The sequence below is a fragment of the Oncorhynchus keta genome, chromosome 31, assembly GCF_023373465.1.
Source record: "Oncorhynchus keta strain PuntledgeMale-10-30-2019 chromosome 31, Oket_V2, whole genome shotgun sequence".
NCBI classification, from domain to species: Eukaryota; Metazoa; Chordata; class Actinopteri; order Salmoniformes; family Salmonidae; genus Oncorhynchus; species Oncorhynchus keta.
The window spans coordinates 17,514,706-17,538,810 of NC_068451.1; the positions used below are offsets into that span (position 1 = coordinate 17,514,706).

General features: G+C 43.5%; 1 protein-coding gene across 18 annotated transcripts in view; it reads left to right on the forward strand.

The window, feature by feature from the left end:
- The first annotated feature begins 3,076 nt into the window (after positions 1 to 3,076).
- Positions 3,077 to 24,105, forward strand: part of LOC118379585 (E3 ubiquitin-protein ligase UBR5) — a 47,264-nt gene continuing 26,235 nt past the window's right edge. For 10 of the 18 annotated variants that reach the window (XM_052489801.1, XM_052489805.1, XM_052489809.1 and 7 more), the window contains exons 1-36: positions 3,078 to 3,318; positions 6,359 to 6,403; positions 6,559 to 6,640; positions 6,913 to 6,989; positions 9,106 to 9,228; positions 9,872 to 10,154; positions 10,424 to 10,583; positions 10,891 to 11,040; positions 11,668 to 11,879; positions 12,163 to 12,279; positions 13,714 to 13,979; positions 14,319 to 14,436; positions 14,619 to 14,803; positions 15,038 to 15,147; positions 15,527 to 15,639; positions 15,957 to 16,118; positions 16,333 to 16,444; positions 16,563 to 16,717; positions 16,862 to 17,059; positions 17,368 to 17,578; positions 17,866 to 17,992; positions 18,315 to 18,562; positions 18,684 to 18,804; positions 19,066 to 19,163; positions 19,393 to 19,550; positions 19,691 to 19,782; positions 19,901 to 20,047; positions 20,202 to 20,320; positions 20,470 to 20,596; positions 20,861 to 20,990; positions 21,305 to 21,465; positions 21,691 to 21,930; positions 22,139 to 22,262; positions 22,469 to 22,580; positions 22,709 to 22,840; positions 23,284 to 23,316. In XM_052489801.1, the coding sequence (XP_052345761.1) occupies positions 3,257 to 3,318; positions 6,359 to 6,403; positions 6,559 to 6,640; positions 6,913 to 6,989; positions 9,106 to 9,228; positions 9,872 to 10,154; positions 10,424 to 10,583; positions 10,891 to 11,040; positions 11,668 to 11,879; positions 12,163 to 12,279; positions 13,714 to 13,979; positions 14,319 to 14,436; positions 14,619 to 14,803; positions 15,038 to 15,147; positions 15,527 to 15,639; positions 15,957 to 16,118; positions 16,333 to 16,444; positions 16,563 to 16,717; positions 16,862 to 17,059; positions 17,368 to 17,578; positions 17,866 to 17,992; positions 18,315 to 18,562; positions 18,684 to 18,804; positions 19,066 to 19,163; positions 19,393 to 19,550; positions 19,691 to 19,782; positions 19,901 to 20,047; positions 20,202 to 20,320; positions 20,470 to 20,596; positions 20,861 to 20,990; positions 21,305 to 21,465; positions 21,691 to 21,930; positions 22,139 to 22,262; positions 22,469 to 22,580; positions 22,709 to 22,840; positions 23,284 to 23,316 (5,110 nt within the window). In that variant the 5' untranslated portion in view covers positions 3,078 to 3,256. Of the gene's footprint in view, positions 3,319 to 6,358; positions 6,404 to 6,558; positions 6,641 to 6,912; positions 6,990 to 9,105; positions 9,229 to 9,871; positions 10,155 to 10,423; positions 10,584 to 10,890; positions 11,041 to 11,667; positions 11,880 to 12,162; positions 12,280 to 13,713; positions 13,980 to 14,318; positions 14,437 to 14,618; positions 14,804 to 15,037; positions 15,148 to 15,526; positions 15,640 to 15,956; positions 16,119 to 16,332; positions 16,445 to 16,562; positions 16,718 to 16,861; positions 17,060 to 17,367; positions 17,579 to 17,865; positions 17,993 to 18,314; positions 18,563 to 18,683; positions 18,805 to 19,065; positions 19,164 to 19,392; positions 19,551 to 19,690; positions 19,783 to 19,900; positions 20,048 to 20,201; positions 20,321 to 20,469; positions 20,597 to 20,860; positions 20,991 to 21,304; positions 21,466 to 21,690; positions 21,931 to 22,138; positions 22,263 to 22,468; positions 22,581 to 22,708; positions 22,841 to 23,283; positions 23,317 to 24,105 lie in introns of all 18 variants that reach the window. The other 8 variants (XM_052489794.1, XM_052489796.1, XM_052489802.1 and 5 more) reach the window with 4 other exon arrangements.

Sequence of the window (24,105 nt, forward strand, 5' to 3'; positions counted from 1 at the left end):
TCTAACTTAAAGACCATAGGTCTATACTGCTGAAGCTGTCAAAGCTGTTTCTAGATGAGTGGTATATGCAATCAATGCTTCTGCTACATAATAGGGTTATCTAAAAAACTACAGCAGGTCTATCAAAATGTTTTAATTATTTTTCTTCAAAAATATGTACTTTAACATATAACAACACTGGAGGCGTAGCGAAAGCCGGTCATCATGTTTTATTGCTGTGTGGAAATGTAAAAACAGGCTAAAATAATTATATCATTGGTTCCTGCTGCCATGCTTCTTTTTGGGATTCTGCCATAATTAGGCCAGCACAGCACTCATATCCAGGGAAACATGAATCAAGCAGCACAGGACTGCCTTTTACTGTAGCGAGGCTGGCCTAAGGTTACTCTGCTTTTCTATTGTCAATTTCCCTAATTTCCAATTATTTCAGGAAGAGGAATTGCATTTATAATCTGTATTGTATTTTTAACCCACCATATCCAGTGTCCCTTTGGTTATTCTGGCTCTTTAAAATATTACATTTTCATGTATAGATATTTAAATATTAACAGGGCCGGATTACTGAACAGGAATGCAGAATTTAGAACTTCAAAATTCTCTCTCAACCTCATGGTAAAATGTGAGCAATAGCACATTTTTCTCTCTTGACCCATAGAAAAATGTGTAGACATGCAGGAAATTAGCTTTAAAACTACAGCGTTTTCTCATAACTTCCTGACAAAATGTCTAGAATAGCATTATAAACAGCAAATGTTTTCAATGTGTTTAAATGGAGGAAGTAATAAATAAATGCATTAAAATAGAAAACACTTTTGAAAGAAAATTGGACTCATGTATGATTTTGACAGTGGTTACTGAAGGTCTATAGACAGGTGCTATATCTGTGGACCTTTTTCATTACGCCACTATACCCACTGGGCAAAAACTGGTTGAATCCACATTGTTTCCACATCATTTCAACCCCCCAAAATTATGTGATGACTGAATCAATGTAGAAAACTGATTGGATTTGCAAAAAGTCATCAATATAAGAGAATTTCGTATTTTATTCACACAACTTTTAACTTAAATCCTATGAAAGGGTGAAATGTTGCTTGATTTCACGTTGAATTCATGTTAGTTGACAACTCAACCAAATGTAATTCAAAACTAGGCGTTTAATTGAAGTCTGTGCCCAGTATGTAATTCCTCTCTTGAGCTGTGGGGATGTCAACCAGCAGAGGGAGCATGGGGATTATAGATGGCATGGGATACAGTCATTGGTTAATATACACCTCCACAAAATTCATATTGGACAGTGATCCTCAATCTCCATGTTATAGTATCCACATACCAGTTTGCATAACGGAGAATGTTAATTTTTCAGAAAAGTAATGACAGAGAGGAAAGGAAATGTCTGAATGTAAGACATGATTTTGTTTGCTCTATTGACCCAGTTTTGTCATTGTCAGAGGAATCACTGACTATCATTGTTTGCTAAATCCCCACAGAGCTCCCAATTTATTATGGATTACCTCAAACATCCTTGGATTTGTTGGCAGCGTTCCTTTGTGTATCCTTATCTTGTACCTGGAGGCATTGTGTATAATCTTCCTTCTTAGGGACCTGGCCGGATGGTGCCAGGAGATGATTGTGGACTACAGGAAAAGGAGGACCAAGCACGACCCCATTCTCATCGATGGGGCTGTAGTGGAGCAGGTTGAGAGTTTCAATTTCCTTGGTGTCCACATCAGCAACAAACTAGAATGGTCCAAACACACCAGTCGTGAAGAGGGCACGACAAAGCCTATTCCCCCTCAGGAAACTAAAAAGATTTGGCATGGGTCCTGAGATCCTCAAAAGGTTCTACAGCTGCAAGATCGAGAGCATCCTGACTGGTTGCATCACTGCATGGTACGGCAATTGCTCGGCCTCTGACCGCAAGGCACTACAGAGGGTAGTGCGTACGGCCCAGTACATCACTGGGGCTAAGATGCCTGCCATTGAGGACCTCTACACCAGGCGGCGTCAGAGGAAGACCCTAAAAATTGTCAAAGACCCCAGCCACCCCAGTCATAGACTGTTCTCTCTACTACTGCATGGCAAGCGGTACTGGAGTGCCAAGTCTAGGACAAAAAGGCTTCTCAACAGTTTTCACCCCCAAGCCATAAGACTCCTGAACAGGTAATCAAATGGCTACCCGGACTATTTGCATTGTGTGCCCCCAACCCCTATTTTTTATGCTGCTACTACTCTCTGTTTATCATATATGCATAGATACTTTAACTATACATTCATGTACATACTACCTCAATTGGGCCGACCAGCCAGTGCTCCCGGACATTGGCTACCTACACCTGTTGTATTCGGCGCACGTAACAAATAAACTTTGATTTGATTCTAGGAGAGGAGACTGCCATAATTATCCTACCTCTCGCATCAGGACCAATATAAAAAAAACAGTAGCAATTTCCTTTAAACTGTAGTCTACTAATCCTAGACATCATATATGAACACATTCTTGTCTATTGATGTTTTGTATTATGTCATTCTGTGTTACGTTTCATGTTTTGTTTGGACCCCCAGGAAGAGTAGTTCCTGCTTTCGCAACAGCTAATTGGGATCCTAATAAAATTCCCAAATAACACACACTCAAACTCTGAGTGAACCCTTGGTGTTATTGTATTGTTCATTTTTATTTAGGGTAGATCTATAATATTATAAAATATAAAATTTAAGGGTAAAATTTAGGGTAGACCTATAATAGGGAGAGGCTCCAGACAGTGTCCCTGGGGGAACTCTTTTTGTCTTACTTGATAGACTGTTGGCAAAATTGGCAACCAATGTATATAAAGATGTTATAGAGACCATGTCTGTAACAAAACATAGATCATGAAACTATTGCTTTCTATCCAATAGACTTATCACAATCCAATAAAAACATTAAAATAGCACGAGCTAGACGCCTAGAAATGTTCATTTCCTTTCTCTTCATTGCCTTTCTTCTTTAAACCAATCCCGTTCCGTTTAACATATTCCCTGTTTCTGTTCAGGTCCAACCAGCGTCCAGTTTTCGTGTGTGCTAAGGTTAATCAACATACAGAACGAAAAAGCTTGGTAGAGTTAAGATGGCGGCATGTGGGTGAGGAGGCTGTAGTTCTTAGCTCGGGATTTTTTTGTCATAAAATTTTTACATGAATCCTTACGTATACAGATATCGAGAAAATAACATTTCTTACACACTTGACACATTTGTGTGTTAATTTGGATTGGATTCATGACATCCATACACTTCGTGGTTCACCCGTTGCCCGGGACTGAGGACCAGCTCAATGACAGGTATTTGTTGCGGGCGTGGAAAATAAGGGTTTAAATCAATATATATGTGTATGGTGTGGTACCCGACGATTATCTATTTGTTTCGAAGCAATATTCATATTGTCATGTGTATTTCAATCAAACAATTTCCGACCACATTACCGTACTTGAAGCAAGGCCCGGCATCTTGAACAAGCCTCTTCAACGTAGCTAACGAAGTTAGCTAGCCTGCTAGGCTAACAAGCTAGTTAGCCATAGCTAGCAGCAGTTAACGGAGCTGTTTCGTTCGTTCTCTGACTGCCTGGAATGATTGGCCGATGGTCAAAGTTGAGACGGACAATGCGGGTTGGGGGATGGGGGAAAAAAATAAGGAACGTCAGTGATTAAGGCATTGTAATGATCCGTCATTGTTTTTGTTTTTTTGCATTTGACATTGTATGTCATGTCAACTACCCTTTGGATATCTTATTGTCGACTATCCAGCTGGCTAGCTCACTGGAACCATTGAAGATGTAGCTAGTTAAGTGGCTAATAAGCTAGCTAATGTGTTAGCTAGTCATTGCTAGATAACGTTAGCTAAGCTAGCCACACTTGTGCTAATATGTTTGCTTGCTAGTTAGGTACGGTTATCCAGCCAACCAATTGTAAGCTAACATTGGATTGCTTATTTGTTTCGATTTAGTCATCTAGCCAACCAACGACGTTAGTTAGCTAACTAACGTTAGTCGTCCAACTAATATTGTTCCTCGTGAATAAACATTAGCTCGTTTTCAACCTCATATTCTTAATCTACGGTATGAGAAAAAAGGGCTTTTCTATGATCTGTGGTTTAGGTATAAAGGTCCTAAAAATGCTTCTCTGTGACCATTGCAAGTAAGATTAAAAGTAAAAAAATTATGATTTTCAATACCTGCAACGAGTTTCTAGACCAAGGGTGTATTTTCTTGGTCCCCATGTTACCTCGAATCACTGTTGAAGATGTCATCGGGTAACTAGAACTTTTTAACCTTATTATTTAATAAGTACAACACTTAGAAATGCGCCGTTTTCACATATATGCTGGACAAATAAAACAAAAGTGGTGGAGTTGGCCTTTAAGTTACAACACATTATTACAAACGTTTAGTTTAAGAGAGGCAAGGACTAGCTATGAACAATTGACTGTGTATTGTGACCTGCATTTTGCTCTGCAGGTGATTTATAGTAAACCTATTTATATCATCAATTGAGATTGAACTGATTAATGGGCCATTCTACTTTAAGACAGATTGGGACGTTGGAAAAGCACATCTTGAATGACCTTGAATTAAAATCCAGGATATGACATTTGAAGCTAGGATTTTGTTCTTGTCTAGAGTCCAGGGTCTGTACCGTTGACCACCTGCTTGGGCCTCATTGACCAAGATGGTTCAGTGGACTTGACTGTTTCCTAATACAATCATGTTCACTCATCTTGCGATAGAATTGGCTAATGTGTAATGACAATCAATCCCCAAGTAAGCCATATCTTTTACAAGCTGCAAGCACATGCAATGGCATGCATTCACATTTGCTATATGGTCACCATGTGCTAATATATCCTACTGCTCAACTGCAGTTGTTTGTCTTACCAAAGAGGTGTTTCTTACCATCGTTGTCAAGAGGCATACTTTTATCCCAAATAAATAAGATATTTGTTTACAAGAGTAGGTTGTGACTCACAGTATGCCAGTCTTATGGACTGCTCGTGCCTCGACTGTTTAGGATGCCTTTTCATGACCCGGCTGAGGACACATTCTTTTCTGACCCACATGGCTAGAACAATATTTATTATTTTTGTACAGGTTAGGAGGGGAAATTAGGTTTAGTATACACAAACACATTTCTTGCAGACAAAAGGACCCCTTCTGTCCTGTTGATGTTGGTTATTAATGGCTCTGGATGGTGTGCCTCATATCAAGACAGTGTTGCTAGCTCATTGTTTATCTTCTGCAGAGGGACTGGTTACTGTCGCTGGACAACCGGCCAGGCCATGCCTTTTAAGTCATTGCCATCCATTGGCTTGTCCACTGGGCTTGCTTGACAGGAAATGTCATTTGGCGTAGCCCTATTACTTAAATTTTCACCCCTTACAGCTTGCATGCAACTGTCTGATATCCTTTCCTCCCTTTGCAACAGGAAATAATTCATCTTTGAAAAGATTTGTCCACTTTCTGTGGCAGACTTTTTGTATGATTAACAGCCTTTGTGTATTGACTTGCTCCCTTGAGTATATGGATTAATTAAATGTTTGTTCACTTCACCTGTTTCCTGTCAACAACCATTGTTGTACTTAAGCCATTAGAATTAGAATGAATGCTTTTAGTAGTGTAGCCTATAGCGGTTGAAGCTCTGTTTAAAAAATTGTTGACCCTATTTGACCCGTCATTTCATAGCAGGCAAAACGAGTAAGGCATGTGCCTAGTTCACTCATTGAGAGAATAGATGCTAGAGCTGAAACAAGAAGTAAAGCTGTCAGCCTGTCATGTTTTATGTGACATGTTTTTTAAACATCGCTACAATCAAAGATTTTGCTGGTCTAGGATGGTCACAGTTATGGACTTGGAGTTGTACTAAATATTAACTGCTCAACTTGTACTAAAAAGAATGGTCACAATAGTACTGATGTCTCCTCTGTTGGATGTAGCTCCGCACATGCCCTGTTTCTTTGACTGGGGTAATGACCTGCCCACTAGTATCCTCTGCGTGAGTGAAGGCAACAGTCCCAATGCAGTGCAGATGGTTTTACACACCATGCTCTAACTGTTTAGTTTTACTGTTATTTAATGTGTTTTTATGCAGCTGGTGAGTAATTTTGATACTGTTGTCATCAGCATTCATGTATTTGAGATTCTCATTGGACTTCTTGTTAATGTCATGTAAGCAGATGCCATGCTCCTTATAGTCTACACAGAGTACAGACTAGTAGAAATGTCCTTAGTGGCCATGGATTTCCAGACCATTAATTGCACAAATTCACACCGTGAACGGAAATGAACGATCTCACTGTCAATGTTTTTTATTGAATTGTTATACTTAACAGACTTCGTGAAGTGTCGGAGAAACTCAACAAATACAACTTTAACAGGTAAGACATTCATATTTTTTCAATTTTAACTGTGGAATTATCAGCAAATGTATTATTCGGCTGTCTTTCAGCGGGGACCACACTCCACAGATATATAGCGATCTTATAGCTTTTCTACATGTTGACATTCACTACATTATCTGTTTCCAATGCAGTCATCCACACCTCAACCTGCTGGAGCAGGCTACCTTAAAACAGTGTGTAGTTGGACCAAACCATGCTGGCTTTCTGCTTGAGGTAACATCGAAGGATTTATGTATATTACAATCAATAACATTTGAGCTGTACTGCCTCTACATTTTTGACGGTGATTGTGACTTCAAATGGCACCCTATTTCCTATACAATGCACTGCTTTTTGGGGGGGGGAAAAGTAGTTTCCGCTTCATTTTTTTAAATGAATAGGAGCACCATGAATTAATAAAAACATTTTTTTTTTGTGCAGTCTTTTGTGTGACATGCCATCACCTTTTCTGTTTTGGTAATATGGAGTAATTTCTTTCTTTCCAGGATGGACGTGTGTGTCGGATCAGCTTTGCTGTCCAGCCTGATCGTCTGGAGCTGACCAAACCAGATGGCAACGATGGGTGAGACTGTTTACACTAGGGAAATAGTTTCATCCTAATGGACTTTAAGAGCACTTTCAATACCAGGGGTTGCATTAGCTTTCAGAAATCGGCATTTTCAAAACATATACCATAAAAAAATCTGCGTTTAAACCATTTCACCTGCGGTTTTATATTAAAAGTCTAGTGTTTTTTTTTGCTTCAGTAGAGTGATAAGGGGTGTGCAACTGCATAGTTTTTCTTCACACAAAATACATTATTGCAACACATTCTGTATAATTTTTTCATCATATGACCACAGAAGTGCAAAGCTATTTGGCTAGTGAATTAGTTTTCAATGAAAAAGCAAGGTATTTCTTTGCAAAAATGATGGGTGGCCATCATATTTGTAATGTTTGTCATAGAAAGAATGTAGCCAGCTACATTTCCTAATGTTTTGCTTGATGTTAATCTTGCTTTGTAACTTGTTACTGTAAATACTACACCGGAGGAAAGTACCGAACACATCACATCAGTCGTAGCGCTGTCTGGCGATCCAATGAGAGAGCAAAGATATTTAATCCGAGTGGAGAAGTGCAACTGAAGCACAAAATGAGTCCTTATACATTCTTGATTTTGAGCGAACTGAAGCTGAGCAGAATTGACAAGAAGTGTTTTAGATCTGCATTTACAAAACACGGCAAGATATTCCTGCATGCTGAAGCCTAGCAATGGTGAGCCCTGCGTGTTGAGTTCCGCTGAGGTCTTACTAAGTATTTAGGCTTACTAGTAGAACTGTTTCATGATGTTATTACTTGGTCACTTAACACACTATGACAAATGAAACACCAGAAAGTGTTGACTGTGTTAAGGTGTTTTGCATCATGGGAAATGTAGGTTTTATAGATAAGTCATTTGTATTTTATTCCCTTTCTGCAATTTATTGTCCCCCAAAAAACTAGGCAAAACAATGCTCGCAATGGTGTCTTAGCATTTAGGAAATCTAGGCCGCGTTCTGAAAGCCAGTTGCATTTATCAATCCGCTCTTTGCTTTTCTTTGTTTTATTTTGTATGAGCAAGAATGCCTTTTTAGCTGTTGCTAGGGTTTGTGTTGGTGGCCAGCTTCCTTTTGTGAGTTTCATTGATACCATATGTCTTACCAGCAGAACAGCGTCAAACCGTGAACTAGGCCCTCTAGTTGCAAAGCATGCAAGTGATTCAGTCTGAGAAAGACTGGTGAATGTGACTGGTTTACTTTAAGATTTTCTGCAGAGCACATGCTTTGTTGCCTGACATGGTGAAATAAGCTGAACTTTTCAAAAGAAAATGAGATGGTTTCAGATGGTAATAGCTTTGCAGTCAGCTGCATTGTGGGTTACTGGAAAGCCTTACTGTGGAAACGAGCACTGCACATTTTCAATCAGTAACTTTGACAGCTGACTGAACAAAGCTTCCACTCGGAATACTATCCAGTCACACTCCTTACTATGTATTTAAAGTTTTTACAGTGCCATACTTGTGTAATAAATGGTAAACTAATGTACATTTTTACAGGTTATTTATATTTTATTTCTGCAGAAGTCTACACAATTAATTGTTAGGTTTACTATACTCAGTTTCTAAATAAAACACTTCTATATTTTGTGTGTTGCTAAAATGCCTAATAGTAAAATCTATCTGCATTCTTTCATTGGGAAGCAATTCACAATATATTGAGATACTGTGTACAAAAGGGTTTGAATCTCAGACTATTATGGTCAGTCTCAGGCGTTGTTCATGATTTGGTGGCAAGTATGTAATGCAATTTACTTAAAGTAGACTGCAGCAAATCCATACATCTATGTACAATAGACATCACATTTAACACAATACACTCCGATCATATCATTATCTTATTGTAGGATCCCTAAAAAAACAAACTTTAAAAATGAAAGTCTTGAAGGCGGAACGAGTTGCAGCCAATTCTGATTCCCGAGGGTGTTGCCCTGCTAGCCTCTATTCCCCTGTTGTTTTTAACCTTAAACATAAAAATGTAAAAGCCCTAGACATGGGCCACAACCTGGAATTTCCACTTCCAGGTTGTCTTCTTAATCTTTGGTCCCATGTGGGACTACTAGGTATGTAGTAACTGATCTGATTTCCCATCTTTTGTTTCCAGTTCAAAGTTGAGTGGCAGTGGTTCAGGGACAGGAAGGAGCTCCAGGCCAGGCAGGACTAGTGATCCTCCCTGGTTCCTGTCTGGCTCTGACACACTGGGCAGACTGGCAGGCAACACCCTTGGGTAAGTTCTGGCAGTAAGGGCCCTCAGGAAAAACCTCCCCTAGACACTCTCGGGTGAAGTCGTTATACGGCTTCATGTGCATTAGTGCCACTTAGGCCTAGACAAAGACTGCTGCAGGAGGACAGCTGAAGGCATTATTACTATCCAGGATTCAGGTATTGTCCATGTAAAATGAGATGGTGCAGTCAGAATCAGACCTTGTACCACAGAGTTGTCCTGGAAATTGGGACCTTCAAACCAAGGCAGCAGCAGCTCTGAGGTTAAAGGCATAAACATAAAATGCCTATTGAGCTTTGATAGAAATGTGCTGTGGGCTGATTTTGAATGCTTTCACCTAGTGTCAATCTACCATCCTCCATTGTTTTTTCCACCTTATTTTTTCTTACTTTACTGGCCCCTTAATTATGAGATTTAATGTGGTCAAATTCATCTCTCAAAAATGCCAAAAGACATTTGCTACCAAACTATCGCTTCCAAATTGCTTTATGCATAAATACCCTAGGACTTCTGCACTCTCTGTGAAAGCCAGGTGTCCCACGGTTAATTGCTAATCCAGTGCGCAGGCAGGCAGCCGTGTGTTGATTTGAGAGTTTCTGCTGTGTGGCTGACTGCTGTGCCTGACCTTCGCCTTGTGCTATAACAGGAGTCGCTGGAGCTCCGGGGTGAACGGTGGATCAGGTGGTGGAGGAGGTGGCGGCGGTGGCAGCAGCAGCAGTGTAGGAGGTGCGGGGGGAGGAGGTGTAGGAGGAGCTGTCAGTGGAGGTGGTGGTGGAGGCTCCTCTGGGAGGTCGTCTACAGCTGCCAGGGACTCGAGACGTCAGACCAGGGTGATCCGCACAGGGAGGGACCGGGGCTCTGGTCTCCTGGGCAGCCAGCCCCAGCCTGTCATCCCTGCCTCGGTCATCCCAGAGGAACTCATCTCCCAGGTTAGACCCACTGTCTGTCCTCAACTACATTGATTTAAATTCTGGTAGTGACCCCACCGTATGAGAGTTTCTTATCACTGAATATACCATTTTAAAGAAACACTTAACAAATCAGATTTGACCGATTTATTGCTTGACCAGAGCCCCTCGTTAATTATAACAAGGTCCTCAACACATGGCCTTCTCTTCTCTCTGGTGTTCAGTTACCACCGCCACAACATGGTTGATTTCTGGGTGGTGATCTTCATGTTGCCTCCCCTCTTCCCCAGGCTCAGGTGGTCCTTCAGGGGAAGTCTAGGAGTGTGATCATCCGGGAGCTCCAGAGGACCAACCTGGATGTCAACCTGGCCGTCAACAACCTACTGAGCAGAGACGATGAGGACGGTGACGATGGCGATGACACAGCCAGCGAGTCCTACCTCCCTGGAGGTACCACTTTATTTCACCATGATGTGTATTCTATAGCTTTGTCTCATTAAGATAATCTCTATTGCAAGAGACTCAGAATGGCAGCTTTGTATGAATGAGCAGAGGGCTCTTAAACAGTTTCGTCTGGCTAAGGGGGTTATGCGAAATCTTTATGTAGATGGTATTTGCTACATTTGTGGAACCAATGGAGTTGTCCCAAAAATTCTAAATGCAAAAGTCTCTATTAATCTATGGGTGTGACCCTTGCCTGAAAAGACAGTAATGGTCATGTCATAAATATCCCTCTCTTTTGTGTTGGACCTTACAGAGGACCTGATGTCCCTGCTGGACGCTGACATCCACTCAGCCCACCCCAGTGTCATCATCGATGCTGACGCCATGTTCTCTGAGGACATCAGCTACTTTGGCTACCCCTCCTTCAGACGCTCCTCCCTGTCCCGCCTGGGTTCCTCGCGAGGTAACTGACCACACGGCAACTCAGAGCTGCTGCCTAGGGACCATCATCCTCTTCTGTAGTCAAGAGGTTGAGATTGAAATCACATTTCTCTTCCTATATAATAAGTTGTAGTAACAAGTTACCTAAATGGAAGTAAGATTACTTTTCACCATATATAGTATATGCCTTTAGTTCTCTGATAGTTGAGGTATATTGTTAAAGTCAATGCTAGTCTTTCCTTTTCAACCTGTCGGCAAAGCCCATGTGGATGTGGTGTTGTGAATGTGTGTGGTGTTGTGAATGTGTGCTGCATGGCCATAATACCTGTTCTTCAGTGAGCCCTCTGAGAAAGGCCCGCTAGACCCTGTCATTACAGGCACCACTTTCTACTGCAGCCGTATGCTGTAGGATAAAGCCTCTCCATTGCAATGCATGTCTATCTCTAATCTATCCTGACCTGTCTTCCTACCTCATATTTTAACATGCGAGTGTGCAGACAGACACCGCTATTAACTAGCTTTCACCTTCTACTGCCAAAACCCTCTTATTTGCATAATTCTAAAAACAAATCTCTTTAATTTGTTGACGGGTCTTCCCCAGAGAGTGGCTTACTTTTATCCCACTGGTGTGACCCCATTGCCATACCAGTTCTCCTTCTTCCCTTAGAGCGTGACTCAGAGCTGTTGCGTGAGCGTGAGTCTGTGTTGAGGTTGCGGGAGCGGAGGTGGCTGGATGGGGCCTCATTTGACACAGAGAGGGGCTCCACCAGCCGCGAGGGGGAGCCCAGCCTGGACAAGAAGAACATACCCGTCCAGAGCCCTGTCTCTCTGGGCGAGGAGCTGCAGTGGTGGCCTGATAAGGTGGGAGGATGGGGACATTGATCGATTGGTTGATAGAATAATTTGATTAATGGGAAGGTCCACTCTTTTTGGTGTTCATTCAGATGTGATGTCAATAAAGCGTGTTCTGGGAACATGACAGCATTCATTATCACGTTCATGGATTTCCCACTTGGTTTATTTCTATCAATGTGTTTTAATAGTTTTCACTAGGTCTATATGCTCAATATTGTTTTGGGTTAATGTGCACAGATCAGTTTAGCAAATATTTCTAAGTAATGTTTCTGTTGGTGTTTTGGTCCAGGATGGTGTAAAGTTTGTGAGCATCGGGTCCTTGTTCTCTGAGCTGGTGGCAGTGAGCTCTAAGGGGGAACTCTACCAGTGGAAGTGGAGTGAACCAGAACCATACAGAAACACACAGGTAAACAGCAGTACTGTACAACAAGCCAACAGGACTGATTGTCTGAAAAATGTGAAGGATTCAGCAGCAGCCTTTATCAAATAAAATTCAAATTATTTATCAGAGACCAGTGCTGTACACTAAGAACACTAACTCTCCTCCTGTGGACTACTTAGCAAATAAGTGTTGAAATTCAAACACACGTTTTATTTGCAAACCCACCTTAATGTGTGTAGATATATATATATTAGAGGTTTTTGTGGAAAAATTGTAGACCTCCAAGTCTGGTTCATCCTTGCGAGCAATTTCCAAACACCTGAAGGTACCACGTTCATCTGTACAAACAATTGTACAGAAGTATAAACACCATGGGACCACGCAGCTGTCATACTGCTCAGGACGGAGACACGTTCTGTCTCCTAGAGATGAACGTACTTTGGTGCGAATAGTGCAAATCAATCCCAGGAGAACATCAAAGGACCTTGTGAAGATGCTGGGGAAAACGGGTACAAAGATGTCTATCCACAGTAAAACGTGTCCTATATCGACAAACCTGAAAGGCCGCTCAGCAAGGAAGAAGCCAGTGCTCCAAAACCGCCATTAAAAAAGCCAGTCTACGGCAGACTAGAAAAATCGAACTGTTTGGCCATAATGACCATTGTTATGTTTGGAGGAAAAGGGGGGAGGGTTGCAAGCCAAAGAACACAATCCCAACCATGAAGCAAGGGGGTGGCAGTATCATGTTGTGGGGGTGCTTTGCTGCAGGAGGGACTGGTGCACGTTACAAAATAGATGGCATTATTAGGAGGGGAAATTATGTGGATATACTGAAGCAACATCTCAAGACATCAGTCAGGAAGTTAAAGCTTGGTCGCAAATGGGTCTTTCAAATGGACAATGACCCCAAGCATACTTCCAAAGTTGTGGCAAAATGGCTTAAGGACAACCAAGTCAAGGCATTGGAGTGGCCATCACAAAGCCCAGTCCTAGAGAGAAATTTGTGGACTGAACTGAAAAAGCGTTTGCGAGGAGGCCGTACAAACCTGACTCGGTTACACCAGCTCTGTCAGGAGGAATGGGCCAAAATTCACCCAATTTATTGTGTGAAGCTTGTGGAAGGCTACCTGAAACGTTTGACCCAAGTTAAACAATTTAAAGGTAATGCTACCAAATACTAATTGAGTGTATGTAAACTTCTTACCCACTGGGAATGTGATGAAAGAAATTAAAGCTGAAATAAATCATTCTCTCTACTATTATTCTGACATTTCACATTCTTAAAATAATGTGGTGATCCTAACTGACCGAAGACAGGGAATTTTTACTAGGATTAAATGTCAGGAATTGTGAAACTGAGTTTAAATGGATTTGGCTAAGGTGTATGTAAACTTCTAACTTCAACTGTATGTGTGTGTATATTTCTATATACATTTTTAAATCAACTCTTCCAATCAGAACCCTTCTATCCGCCACCCCCGAGTGTCCTTCCTTGGCCTGACCAATGAGAAGATCACCCTGCTGTCTGCTAACAGCATCAGAGCCACCGTGGCCACGGAGACCAATAAGGTGGCGACCTGGATGGATGACACCTTGAGCAGCGTGGCGTCCAAGCTGGAGCACAGTGCCCAGGCCTACCCTGAGCTGCAGGGGGAGCGCATTGTGTCTTTGCACTGCTGTGCCCTGTACACCTGCGCCCAGTTGGAGAGCAGCCTGTACTGGTGGTGAGTTACAGTGGTTAATCCTCTCCTCTCGGACAATGGCACACCTGGGTTCAAATGGTATTTGTTTTTCCTGAAATATTTTGTGCATTTTGATTGAGCTTTGCTGAAGTGCCAGATTGGCTGGATTTGCACTGGGATTGTGCCAAGCAAGCTCAATCAAGTGCAGCTAAAGTATTTGAAAAATAACAATTACTGGTTGAACTCAGTGGCTGGCCAGAGGCCCTCGCTCTACTCAAATGTCCAGTGCGAATGTAGAACTCGGTCCTTGAGAGATCTATGCGTGCAAGAAGGTTAAGCTGGCTGTTAGTGGTTTATGTTTTGAAATGTTTGTTTCCTCAGGGGTGTTGTGCCGTTTAGTCAACGGAAAAAGATGCTTGAAAAGGCTAGAGCCAAGAACAAGAAGCCAAAGTCGAGTGCCGGCATCTCCTCAATACCCAACATCACCGTGGGAACGCAGGTGACAAAACATAACATTAAACCAAGACTATGGGACCATTAGAACCCTGTGTATAAATGTTCCTTTCTTCATCCTGAAATGTTTTTGTTCTCTGCACCTGTGAATCCGGTTGGATGTCTGTTGCGTACACTCGTACACTGCTTTTGAACGAATGTGAACAGGTGTTTGTGTCCTCTCTCCAGGTGTGCCTGAGGAATAACCCCCTCTACCACGCCGGTGCCGTTGCCTTTTCTGTCAACGCTGGGATCCCCAAGGTGGGACTGCTCCTCGAGTCTGTCTGGAACATGAACGACAGCTGCAGGTTCCAGCTGCGATCACCAGAGAGCCTCAAGAACATGGACAAGACCATCAAGACACAGGAGATCAAGTGAGTTAGCTTCCATTTCAGAGAGCAGCTGGTCTCAATTCGCTCCCTGCCCCTTTCCTTTTGCCCTAACCCTTCTATGTTTGCAGATTTGCAAATATCAAAGGGTTAGGCCCAACGGGAATGGGTAGGGAGCGAATTGGGTCCAGCTGTTCCCTCTTTAAGCCACTACAAATGTAAATCAATGGCCCTAGTTTCCAACACTCATGAACTCAGTCCTACCCATTCTCTCCTTAGAACGGAGAGCAAGCCGGAGTTGGTAAAGACTGAGATGGGCCCCCCTCCTTCCCCGGCCTCCACCTGCAGTGACACCTCCTCCATCGCTAGTAGTGCCTCGCTGCCCTACAGTATGTCACATTACTAGCTATTATACTAACCTCGGTCTTGCTATTATCATGACTCATTTGCTTTTGAAATGGATGGTGTGGCAATTGCAGGTCTCTTTATATTTATATACATTTAAAAAAAGTTTATCTTGTTTGTTTGTCTCTAGTTGTCTGATAATGGAATCTGCCATATCGGCTTACGAGACCAGGGTTGAATACTATTTTTAGCTTGCCTGGTACAATGGAACCCTAATAGATTAGTGCTGAAAGTGCAAACCCTGCCCGTCTTGCACAGCGGACAAGCTAAATCAAGCACACCAAGTATTTTACTTGTTTGTTAACCCAGGTCTGGTCTGCTTGCTGTTGTATAAATATCCTAACGTGTCGTCTGCCCTTACAGAACGAAGACGCTCGACCCCGGCTCCCAAAGAGGAGGAGAAGGTGAACGAGGAGCAGTGGCCTCTTCGGGAAGTGGTGTTTGTGGAGGATGTTAAAAACGTCCCTGTGGGAAAGGTGGGTGTGGCTACAGGAAGGGACCAGACCCTAACACACTCTGGCAGGCTGGGGGACAGACACCATTGTTTTGTTTTTATTAACACTGTAAAATATTTAGTTTCATCACACATTTGTTATTTCTTGAATCTTCTATTCTATATTTTTCAGGGTAATTAAAATGTCAGTCTTTCATTGACATTTTTTTTTTAAATGCCTAAGAGCAGAACTCAAAGCCGTAGTATCATGTTTTGTATCCTGTGGATTGTCTGTTCGTTGTGTTATTTTGGTGTCTTCACGACGGCCCTATTTGCAACAGCTCCGTCTTTTAACTTCAGGTGCTGAAAGTGGACGGTGCGTATGTAGCTGTGAAGTTTCCAGGGACGTCAAGCAGCGTGAGCACACAGCCGAGTCAGACTAGTGCTCCAGCTCCCATCACTGACTCGGACCCCTCCTCACTGCTGCAGGACTGTAGGCTGCTCAGAATAGATGAGTTACAGGTACGACTATTGGACGCTCACTTACTCACATACTTATAACAGTATAGTGTAGTTATTACTCCCATACAAATGTGTTATTTCAGTGATGTTTTAATGTTTGTGCAATTATTTAATGAATCTAAGCACAATTTTACAATAAAAGTATCTGTCATTGTAGTATTACATCTGTTGTATAAATGTTTGTCTAAAAGCTGGTGACTGGTTTAATCAACAGGTGGTAAAAACTGGTGGAACTCCTAAAGTTCCAGATTGCTTCCAGCGTACACCTAAAAAACTCTGCATCCCAGAGAAGGCTGAGATTCTGGCTGTGAATGTTGACTCCAAAGGTAAGACATTGGATAACAATACAATGTAGTAATTCAAGTTGGTGCCGATTATGTTTAAGTGCGGATATTAATGAATTATATGTGTATTTCTGACTTGCTGTGTTGTCTGACCCTTTAGGAGTCCACGCAGTGCTGAAGACTGGTAACTGGGTGAGGTACTGTATCTTTGACCTGGCCACAGGCAAAGCAGAGCAGGAGAATAACTTCCCCACCAGTAACCTGGCCTTCCTGGGGCAGAGTGAACGCAATGTAGCGATCTTCACCGCTGGACAGGTCAGCACTTCTCCAGTACTCAATACAACCTTTTCTAATATAGCCATGCTTCATGTATTGCGAAAAGGTTGTGTAGGCAATTGCATATCGAACAATTTCCCAATTTTTCTAAGCACATTTAGATTTTCATCATTTTATTACCAGGACTCTCCAGTCATCCTTCGGGATGGAAACGGCACAATTTACCCAATGGCCAAAGACTGTATGGGTGGGATCCGAGACCCTGAGTGGTTGGACCTGCCGCCCATCGCCAGCCTGGCCATGGGGGTACACTCCTTGGCCAACCTCCCCACCAACTCAACCATCAAGAAGAAAGCTGCTATTATCATATTAGCTGTGGAGGTTAGCAAAATCATTTATAGGTCAATGGGGATTGTTTAGTTGATGGTCAATTTGTTACTGGGAGGATCATAACTTTCACAGGTTTCCCTAGATTGAGCTTCTAGACAAAAACATGCTCAATATAGGATCTACATTGAAAGTGCTTTTTAGCCAAGCAAAATACTGTTTTTAACCCAACAAACTGTCCCTTATTGTGTTCTTTTGATAACTAAATGCTTTTGGATTTTTCATGTTTTTATTCCTGCTATAAAGTGTATTGATACGCTGTGCTGATGCGCTTTAAATAACATTGTTCAACTTGTTTCCAGAAGCAGACGTTGATGCAGCACGTGCTGCGTTGTGACTTTGATGCCTGTCGTCAGTACCTGGTCAACCTGGAGCAGGCTGTTCTCCTGGAGCAGAGTCCCCACGTTCTCCACTCCTTCCTGGGCCACCGCTGCGACGGCAACCGCAACATCCTCCACGCCTGCGTCTCCGTCTGCTTCCCAGTCAGCAACAAGGAGACCAAGGAGGAGGAAGGTAACTACGGCTAGAGTGCTGGGTGATGTTTCCAGCGAGATGAAACCTTGCAAAGTCAAACAAATGGAGTTCGACCTGAAAGACAATCATATCTGTTTTACACAATATATTCCAATCTGAAAGTTCTGTGCGGTTAACCCAGCATCAAGACTACTGAACTCTCCAAAGCCACAGTGTCAGTTTTGAGCCATCTTCTGTTATCTTTCCCGTCTCCCGTTTGTCTTCCATTATTTCACCATTCTCCTTCTCCCTGTGTCTATGGTAACTGTTGGGCTGGTGTTTTCCAGAAGCTGAACGGTCTGAGAGGAATACGTTTGCAGAGAGACTGTCAGCAGTGGAGGCCATCGCCAACGCAATCTCCGTGGTGTCTAGCAACAGCTCTGGGAACAGGACGGGCTCTTCTAGCAGCAGAGGGTAACTAAACTTAGATTTGTATAAGTGTACTGTTTTTAAGTTGACTATTTTATTTCAGGGTACATGTTCATGATGAAAAACACTAAAGAACTGGATTATATTAACTGATTGTTCCATAATGCACAAGAAGTGAATTAATATTACTGAGCCTATTGGCTTTTTTTATTCGAAAATTAGAAAATCTGTCAGAATTCCTGTCAGGATGCCATTTACGACACTTGAGACCAAGAACACTATCTCGGTGCCCATTTATGTCTACATGTCACTCTCATTGTCTTTCCACCACTCATGTAACCTGTTAAGTGTGTTTTGTCTGGCGCAGGCTGCGTCTGAGGGAGATGATGAGGCGCTCTCTGAGAGCAGCGGGGCTTGGCCGGCACGAGTCTGGCCCCTCCTCCAGCGACCACCAGGACCCTGTGTCCCCACCTATCGCCCCTCCCAGCTGGGTGCCTGACCCCCCTCCCATGGACCCAGATGGTGACATAGACTTCATCCTGGCCCCTGCAGTGGGATCTCTCACCACAGCCTCCACAGGGACCAGCCAGGGCCCCAGCACCTCCACTGTACCAGGTCAGGTACCTATTTTGATACAACCACACCGAGCAAGCTACTCCACCACTATACCAGGTCAAATACCTAGCCTGTGTGATACTAAATGTCACCCAATTCTCTGTTTCTCCTCCTGCCCCAGGCCCCTCCGAGCCTTCGGTGGTGGAGTCTAAAGACCGCAAGGCCAACGCCCACCTCATCCTCAAACTGATGTGTGACAGCATGGTTCTCAGGCCACACCTCCGCGAGCTGCTATCCGCCAAGTAAAGACACATTGTTTTTTTTCTTTAAAAAAAACAGAAGGAGCATTCCATTCTTGTTTTGTTTATGATAGAGGCAGGTGTGATTTGAAGGGGAGATTTGGATGAGATTGCGAGATAAGGCCAGTGGGTCTGGGCAAGCCTTAATTCTATAACACAGTAATGCCTTGTTTCATTAAAATACTGAACTAAACTATTGCTCTCAAACTCAAAAGATGTTGTTCCCCTTCCCCCCTTTCTGTTGCTAAACTGTGTGTTTGACAGGGATGCCCGTGGAATGACCCCATTCATGCTGGCAGTCAGCGGGAGAGCTTACCCAGCTGCCATTACTGTTCTGGAGGCTGCTCAGAAAATGACCACGGGTACATCACTACACTGTTCATGTCTTTAGTTGAGAAAGAGGAGACTTTGACAGCACTACTAATGAATATAAATGCTGACATGTTGATGTAATGCCATCTGTAGTCATTCATTTATACATGAAGTGATTTATATATGTGCTGTGTTTAAGGAGAGCAGAATTTTTTTTAAATTGTGGAGATACTGCCAAAATCCAGATTTTAATATTCCGTTGCAAAACCTGTTGTGTAGTGGGAGACCCCAGCATGACTGAGAAGGTGGAAGCAGACTCTGTGTTCATGGAGATGATTTGTCCCACGGGGACCAACCCTGACGACTCTCCTCTCTATGTCCTCTGCTGCAACGACACCTGCAGCTTCACCTGGACAGGAGCTGAACACATCAACCAGGTGAGGGACACACACACACACCAAGTGGGTCACTTGGGAGGACAATGCAACACGCACAACAAATGAGTCAGCCGTTCACACTAGTTTGCCTTTTCACAGATGGGAATCTTTGCTGACCATTTACTCTCTGTCCCATCTAGGATATCTTTGAGTGCCGGACCTGCGGCCTGTTGGAGTCTCTTTGCTGCTGCACTGAGTGCGCCAGGGTGTGTCACAAAGGACACGACTGCAAGTATGTACTTCACTCTTCATCCTGCTGTTAGTGGATTTTATTACCTTTATCCCGGTTTTATACTGTTGTAATGCATCACTGTATCTGATACAGGGGCCTTTAATGTCTTTCTCCCCAGACTCAAGAGGACCTCCCCCACTGCGTACTGTGACTGCTGGGAGAAGTGTAAGTGTAAGACGCTGATCGCTGGACAGAAAGCTGCTCGCCTGGACCTACTGTACAGACTGCTCACCACCACTAACCTGGTCACCAGTCCAAACAGCCGGTAAACACACACACCGACTGACTGTAGTCTGTATTTTCTGTTTATTGTTAACACGTATTGTTTTTAAATACAATGTTTCTCTTCATTTAATATGTAAGGTTTTTTCGGGGGCTTTAGTAACGTGTTTTTCCTTTCCTCTCTGGCTGGCCAACAGGGGGGAGCATATCCTTCTGTTCCTGGTGCAGACTGTTGCTAGGCAGAGTGTGGAGCACTGCCAATACCGGCCCCCTCGCATCAGAGAAGACAGGAACCGCAAGGCTGCCAATGCTGAAGGTGGGTGGAGGTTTACTACTGTTGTCAGGCCTGTTTTCACTTCAAGGAACACTGAAAGTCTAGCATGATGGCTCAATGTTTATTTTCATTTGCATCAATTCTCTATTCTAAGACAATTCTAATGGTTTGTTGTCCTCCCTGTGTGTCAGACTCTGACATGCCGGACCATGACCTGGAACCTCCACGCTTCGCCCAGCTGGCCCTGGAGAGGGTGCTGCAGGACTGGAATGCTCTCAAGTCCATGATAATGTTCGGATCCCAGGAGAATAAAGACCCGTGAGTTCTCTAGCCCTGCCTGCCTTGACCAGCTCCGTGTCACCTCTCTGTCCAACCCTCCAACCTCTTTCTTTTTATCCCGCCATCCCTCTAACCTCTGTGTCCAATTTATACTTCCATTACCTTAACTATTTTAGACAGCTGAAGCAAGCACGCACATTTTCTTCAGGAAATGTACCATATCGGATGAGCAGCTGTTTTACCAGTTACGAGTCCTCTTAGTAGTGTCACCTTTAACTCTGGCGTCCTGGTTGTGTGTTCTAGGTTGAGTGCCAGCAGTCGTATCGCCCATCTCCTTCCGGAGGAGCAGGTGTACCTGAACCAGCAGAGTGGCACCATCCGCCTGGACTGCTTCACACACTGCCTCATTGTCAAGTGTGCCCCTGACATTACAGTAAGTCGGGTCAGTCTATACCCCCTTAAATTACTCAGAGCTTCAGGAGTCAGTCAACTACAGTTGTAACACCTACAGAAGTCCTCTTTCTGGGTCGGATTCTCACACAGATTAAGCCTAGTCCTGGACTCCACCTATTTCATTGGATAATTTAATTTGTGTCAGAGAAACTTGCCCAGAGGGTACACCACCTCCTATCTATGTGGCAAGTGCAACATTATCCCTCTAGGTGTTGTAATTATGTGGAGTGAACCTGAAGGTGGTCTGTGTGCATTAGTTAACCGTCTCTGAATCTTCTCTGTTGTCTCCTGTAGTTTATTGACACCCTGCTGGGGACCTTGGTGAAGGAGCTGCAGAACAAGTACACTCCTGGCCGGAGAGAGGAGGCCGTCGTCGTCACCAGGAGGTTCCTGCGCTCCGTGGCCAGGGTGTTTGTTATCCTCAGCGTCGAGATGGCTTCGTCCAAAAAGAAAAAGTATGAGTGCCAAATCCAGATTGAGTTCCATTTTCCTGTTGTATAGGGCTAGTCTTTTAGTTTAGGTTGGTTTTAAAGGACTGGACTAGCCCTTTAGTGGATTTAAACACACATTTTATTTGTCTTGTACTGCTCCCCACTCTTAGGTGAATATAAACATAGCAGCAAGGACTGATTTTATACTTCCAGTTGACATCTAATCTCTTTTCTCGTTGTTTCTTCCAGTAACTTCATCCCCCAGCCCATTGGGAAGTGCAGGCGTGTGTTCCAGGCCCTGCTGCCCTATGCGGTGGAGGAGCTGTGCAACGTGGCGGAGTCCCTCATCGTGCCTGTGAGGATGGGCATCGCCCGGCCCACTGCCCCCTTCACCCTGGCCAGCACCAGCATCGACGCCGTGCAGGGCAGCGAGGAACTCTTCTCTGTGGAACCCTTGCCACCGAGACCCTCCCCAGACCAGTCCAGCAAGTGAGTGGTTTTACTCTGCATTCGCACAGACTGACATGCAGACTGTTTTCACCACAGCTCTGTTGATTTGGAGGTCTTTGTGACCTTCCTCTGGGGAAAATATTATCTAGGGAAACACTTCTGCCTTGTATAAATTGGTTTAAAGTGGCTTGGATTTAAACATATTGCTTTGTTAACTCAAATGATCTTGTTTGCCTGTATGTGTCAGTTCTAGTCAGACTGCATCGTCCTACATCATCAGGAACCCCCAGCCTCGCCGCAGCAGCCAGTCCCAGCCGGTCAGAGGGCGAGACGAGGAGCAGGATGACATTGTGTCTGCTGACGTTGAAGAGGTGAAGAGTCTCACTAGAAAAGGAACATATCACTTGGGGGGGCAGCAAAGATAAAAGTGTTGGGTGTAATCAGGGTTGCTGTCAGTTTAATTGGAATTTCAATTTACTTCTGAAATTGATTGAATTGAATTGAAATTGAACCCAACACTTGATTGTCATGTGCTTTCTCTGTACTGATTCCCATCTGTCTACCTCTTGTCTGGCAGGTAGAGGTTGTCGAGGGTGTTGCCGGGGAGGAGGATCACCATGAAGACCAAGAGGAACAGGGAGAGGAGAACGCTGAGGCAGAGGGACAGCATGATGAACATGATGAGGATGGTGAGAACCTAGACTGGACTCCATCTTTTTTTTCTACCACGAACGTGGTAGAATATTACAATCTTTCTACAAATGATTAATAATGATGAGGATGGTGGTTGAAGAGGGGGATGTCCTTTCCTCTCTAGGAAGCGACATGGAGTTGGATCTGCTGGCTGCTGCGGAGACGGAGAGTGACAGCGAGAGTAACCATAGCAACCAGGACAATGCCAGTGGTCGGAGGAGTGTTGTCACCGCAGCAACTGCCGGCTCCGAAGCAGGTATTAATAATTCACACCATTCTTTTGTTTTCACATTTTAGATTAAGTCCTAGTCATTTTAGTTGAATTGAAATCCCTGATTAATTTTCTTCTGTGATGTGGCCACTGGCCAGCCACCTGTCTAAATGACCTCATTTAACGATTCTACCTGAGTTCCAGAGACTGCTAAATGGAAATTGCTTTCTGCCTCACCACCCTCTTTAATATTCAGTTGCTGTTCAGACGAACTATTTCTGTCACATTATCACCAGTCTTGATTGGTCCTCACACTAGCCAGTAACAGGGAAGAGGCCCTTTTGATACAAAAAAAAAGGTCCTTTTAGGTCACATTGTTCTTACCACTGTTGACAAAATGGCTTAAGACTGCGGACAAACTAGTCTACTACTAGGGCTTATTACTCCATGAGTATCATTACTCAATACTCAATGTATTTCATTTGCAGGAAGTAGAATGTCCCTGGCTTTTCAAAGTGTTGGTATGGGCTGTTTTTTACTACAATGCATAATATGTCAGGGCTAGAGTGACATTTGACGTGCACACAGCTTATCCTAAGGAGTTCTCACAGTATTGCCCTCCTCCATCCTTACACATCACCATGGTTCTCATCAACTAATAATGTCTTACTCCCAAGTCTGTCTTGTTGGTGTTTCCCCCTGAATAACAAACTAATCACTATCTTTAGTCTTGCTAACTGGTGTGGGGTTCCTCCCTGGTGTCCATCTCCATTTTCCCTTTCATTCTTTGTTTGTGGTTGTAATTGTGTTTGAAATGGCAGGAAATATTTATAATTATGGTGTCTCTTCCCCTCAGACACTAAGATCACTCAGAAATAACACAAACAATAGAAATAAAACCTATGATGGAACCAATGCCCTGGGCCCAGTTGTTCATCTTGATCTATCTGGATATAGCCTATCAGATTGGATTAAATGCATAGCTGGAAACGGAATGAATAAAACAAGAGTCCCCAATAAAGTCAATGATTAGTCTCTTCACTTAATTCTATTTCTGTGTGGTTATTCCTGTCCTATAGGCGAAAAACTGCGCCCTGGTGTAACTGGTACTTTAGCCTAATTTGAACAACAAGAAGCAGCGTTGTTTGAGTTGAGCCTCTCAATGTAGCGTGGTAGCTAGCTAGCAGTGGTGATATCTGGTCTTGTGGTGGTGTGGAACACTAACCTGCACTCCCGCTACCTGGCAAGGTGAGCAGCCGTTCAGTGATCTCTCCTTTGTTTCCCCATCCCTCCTCTCCTGTTCCTCTTCC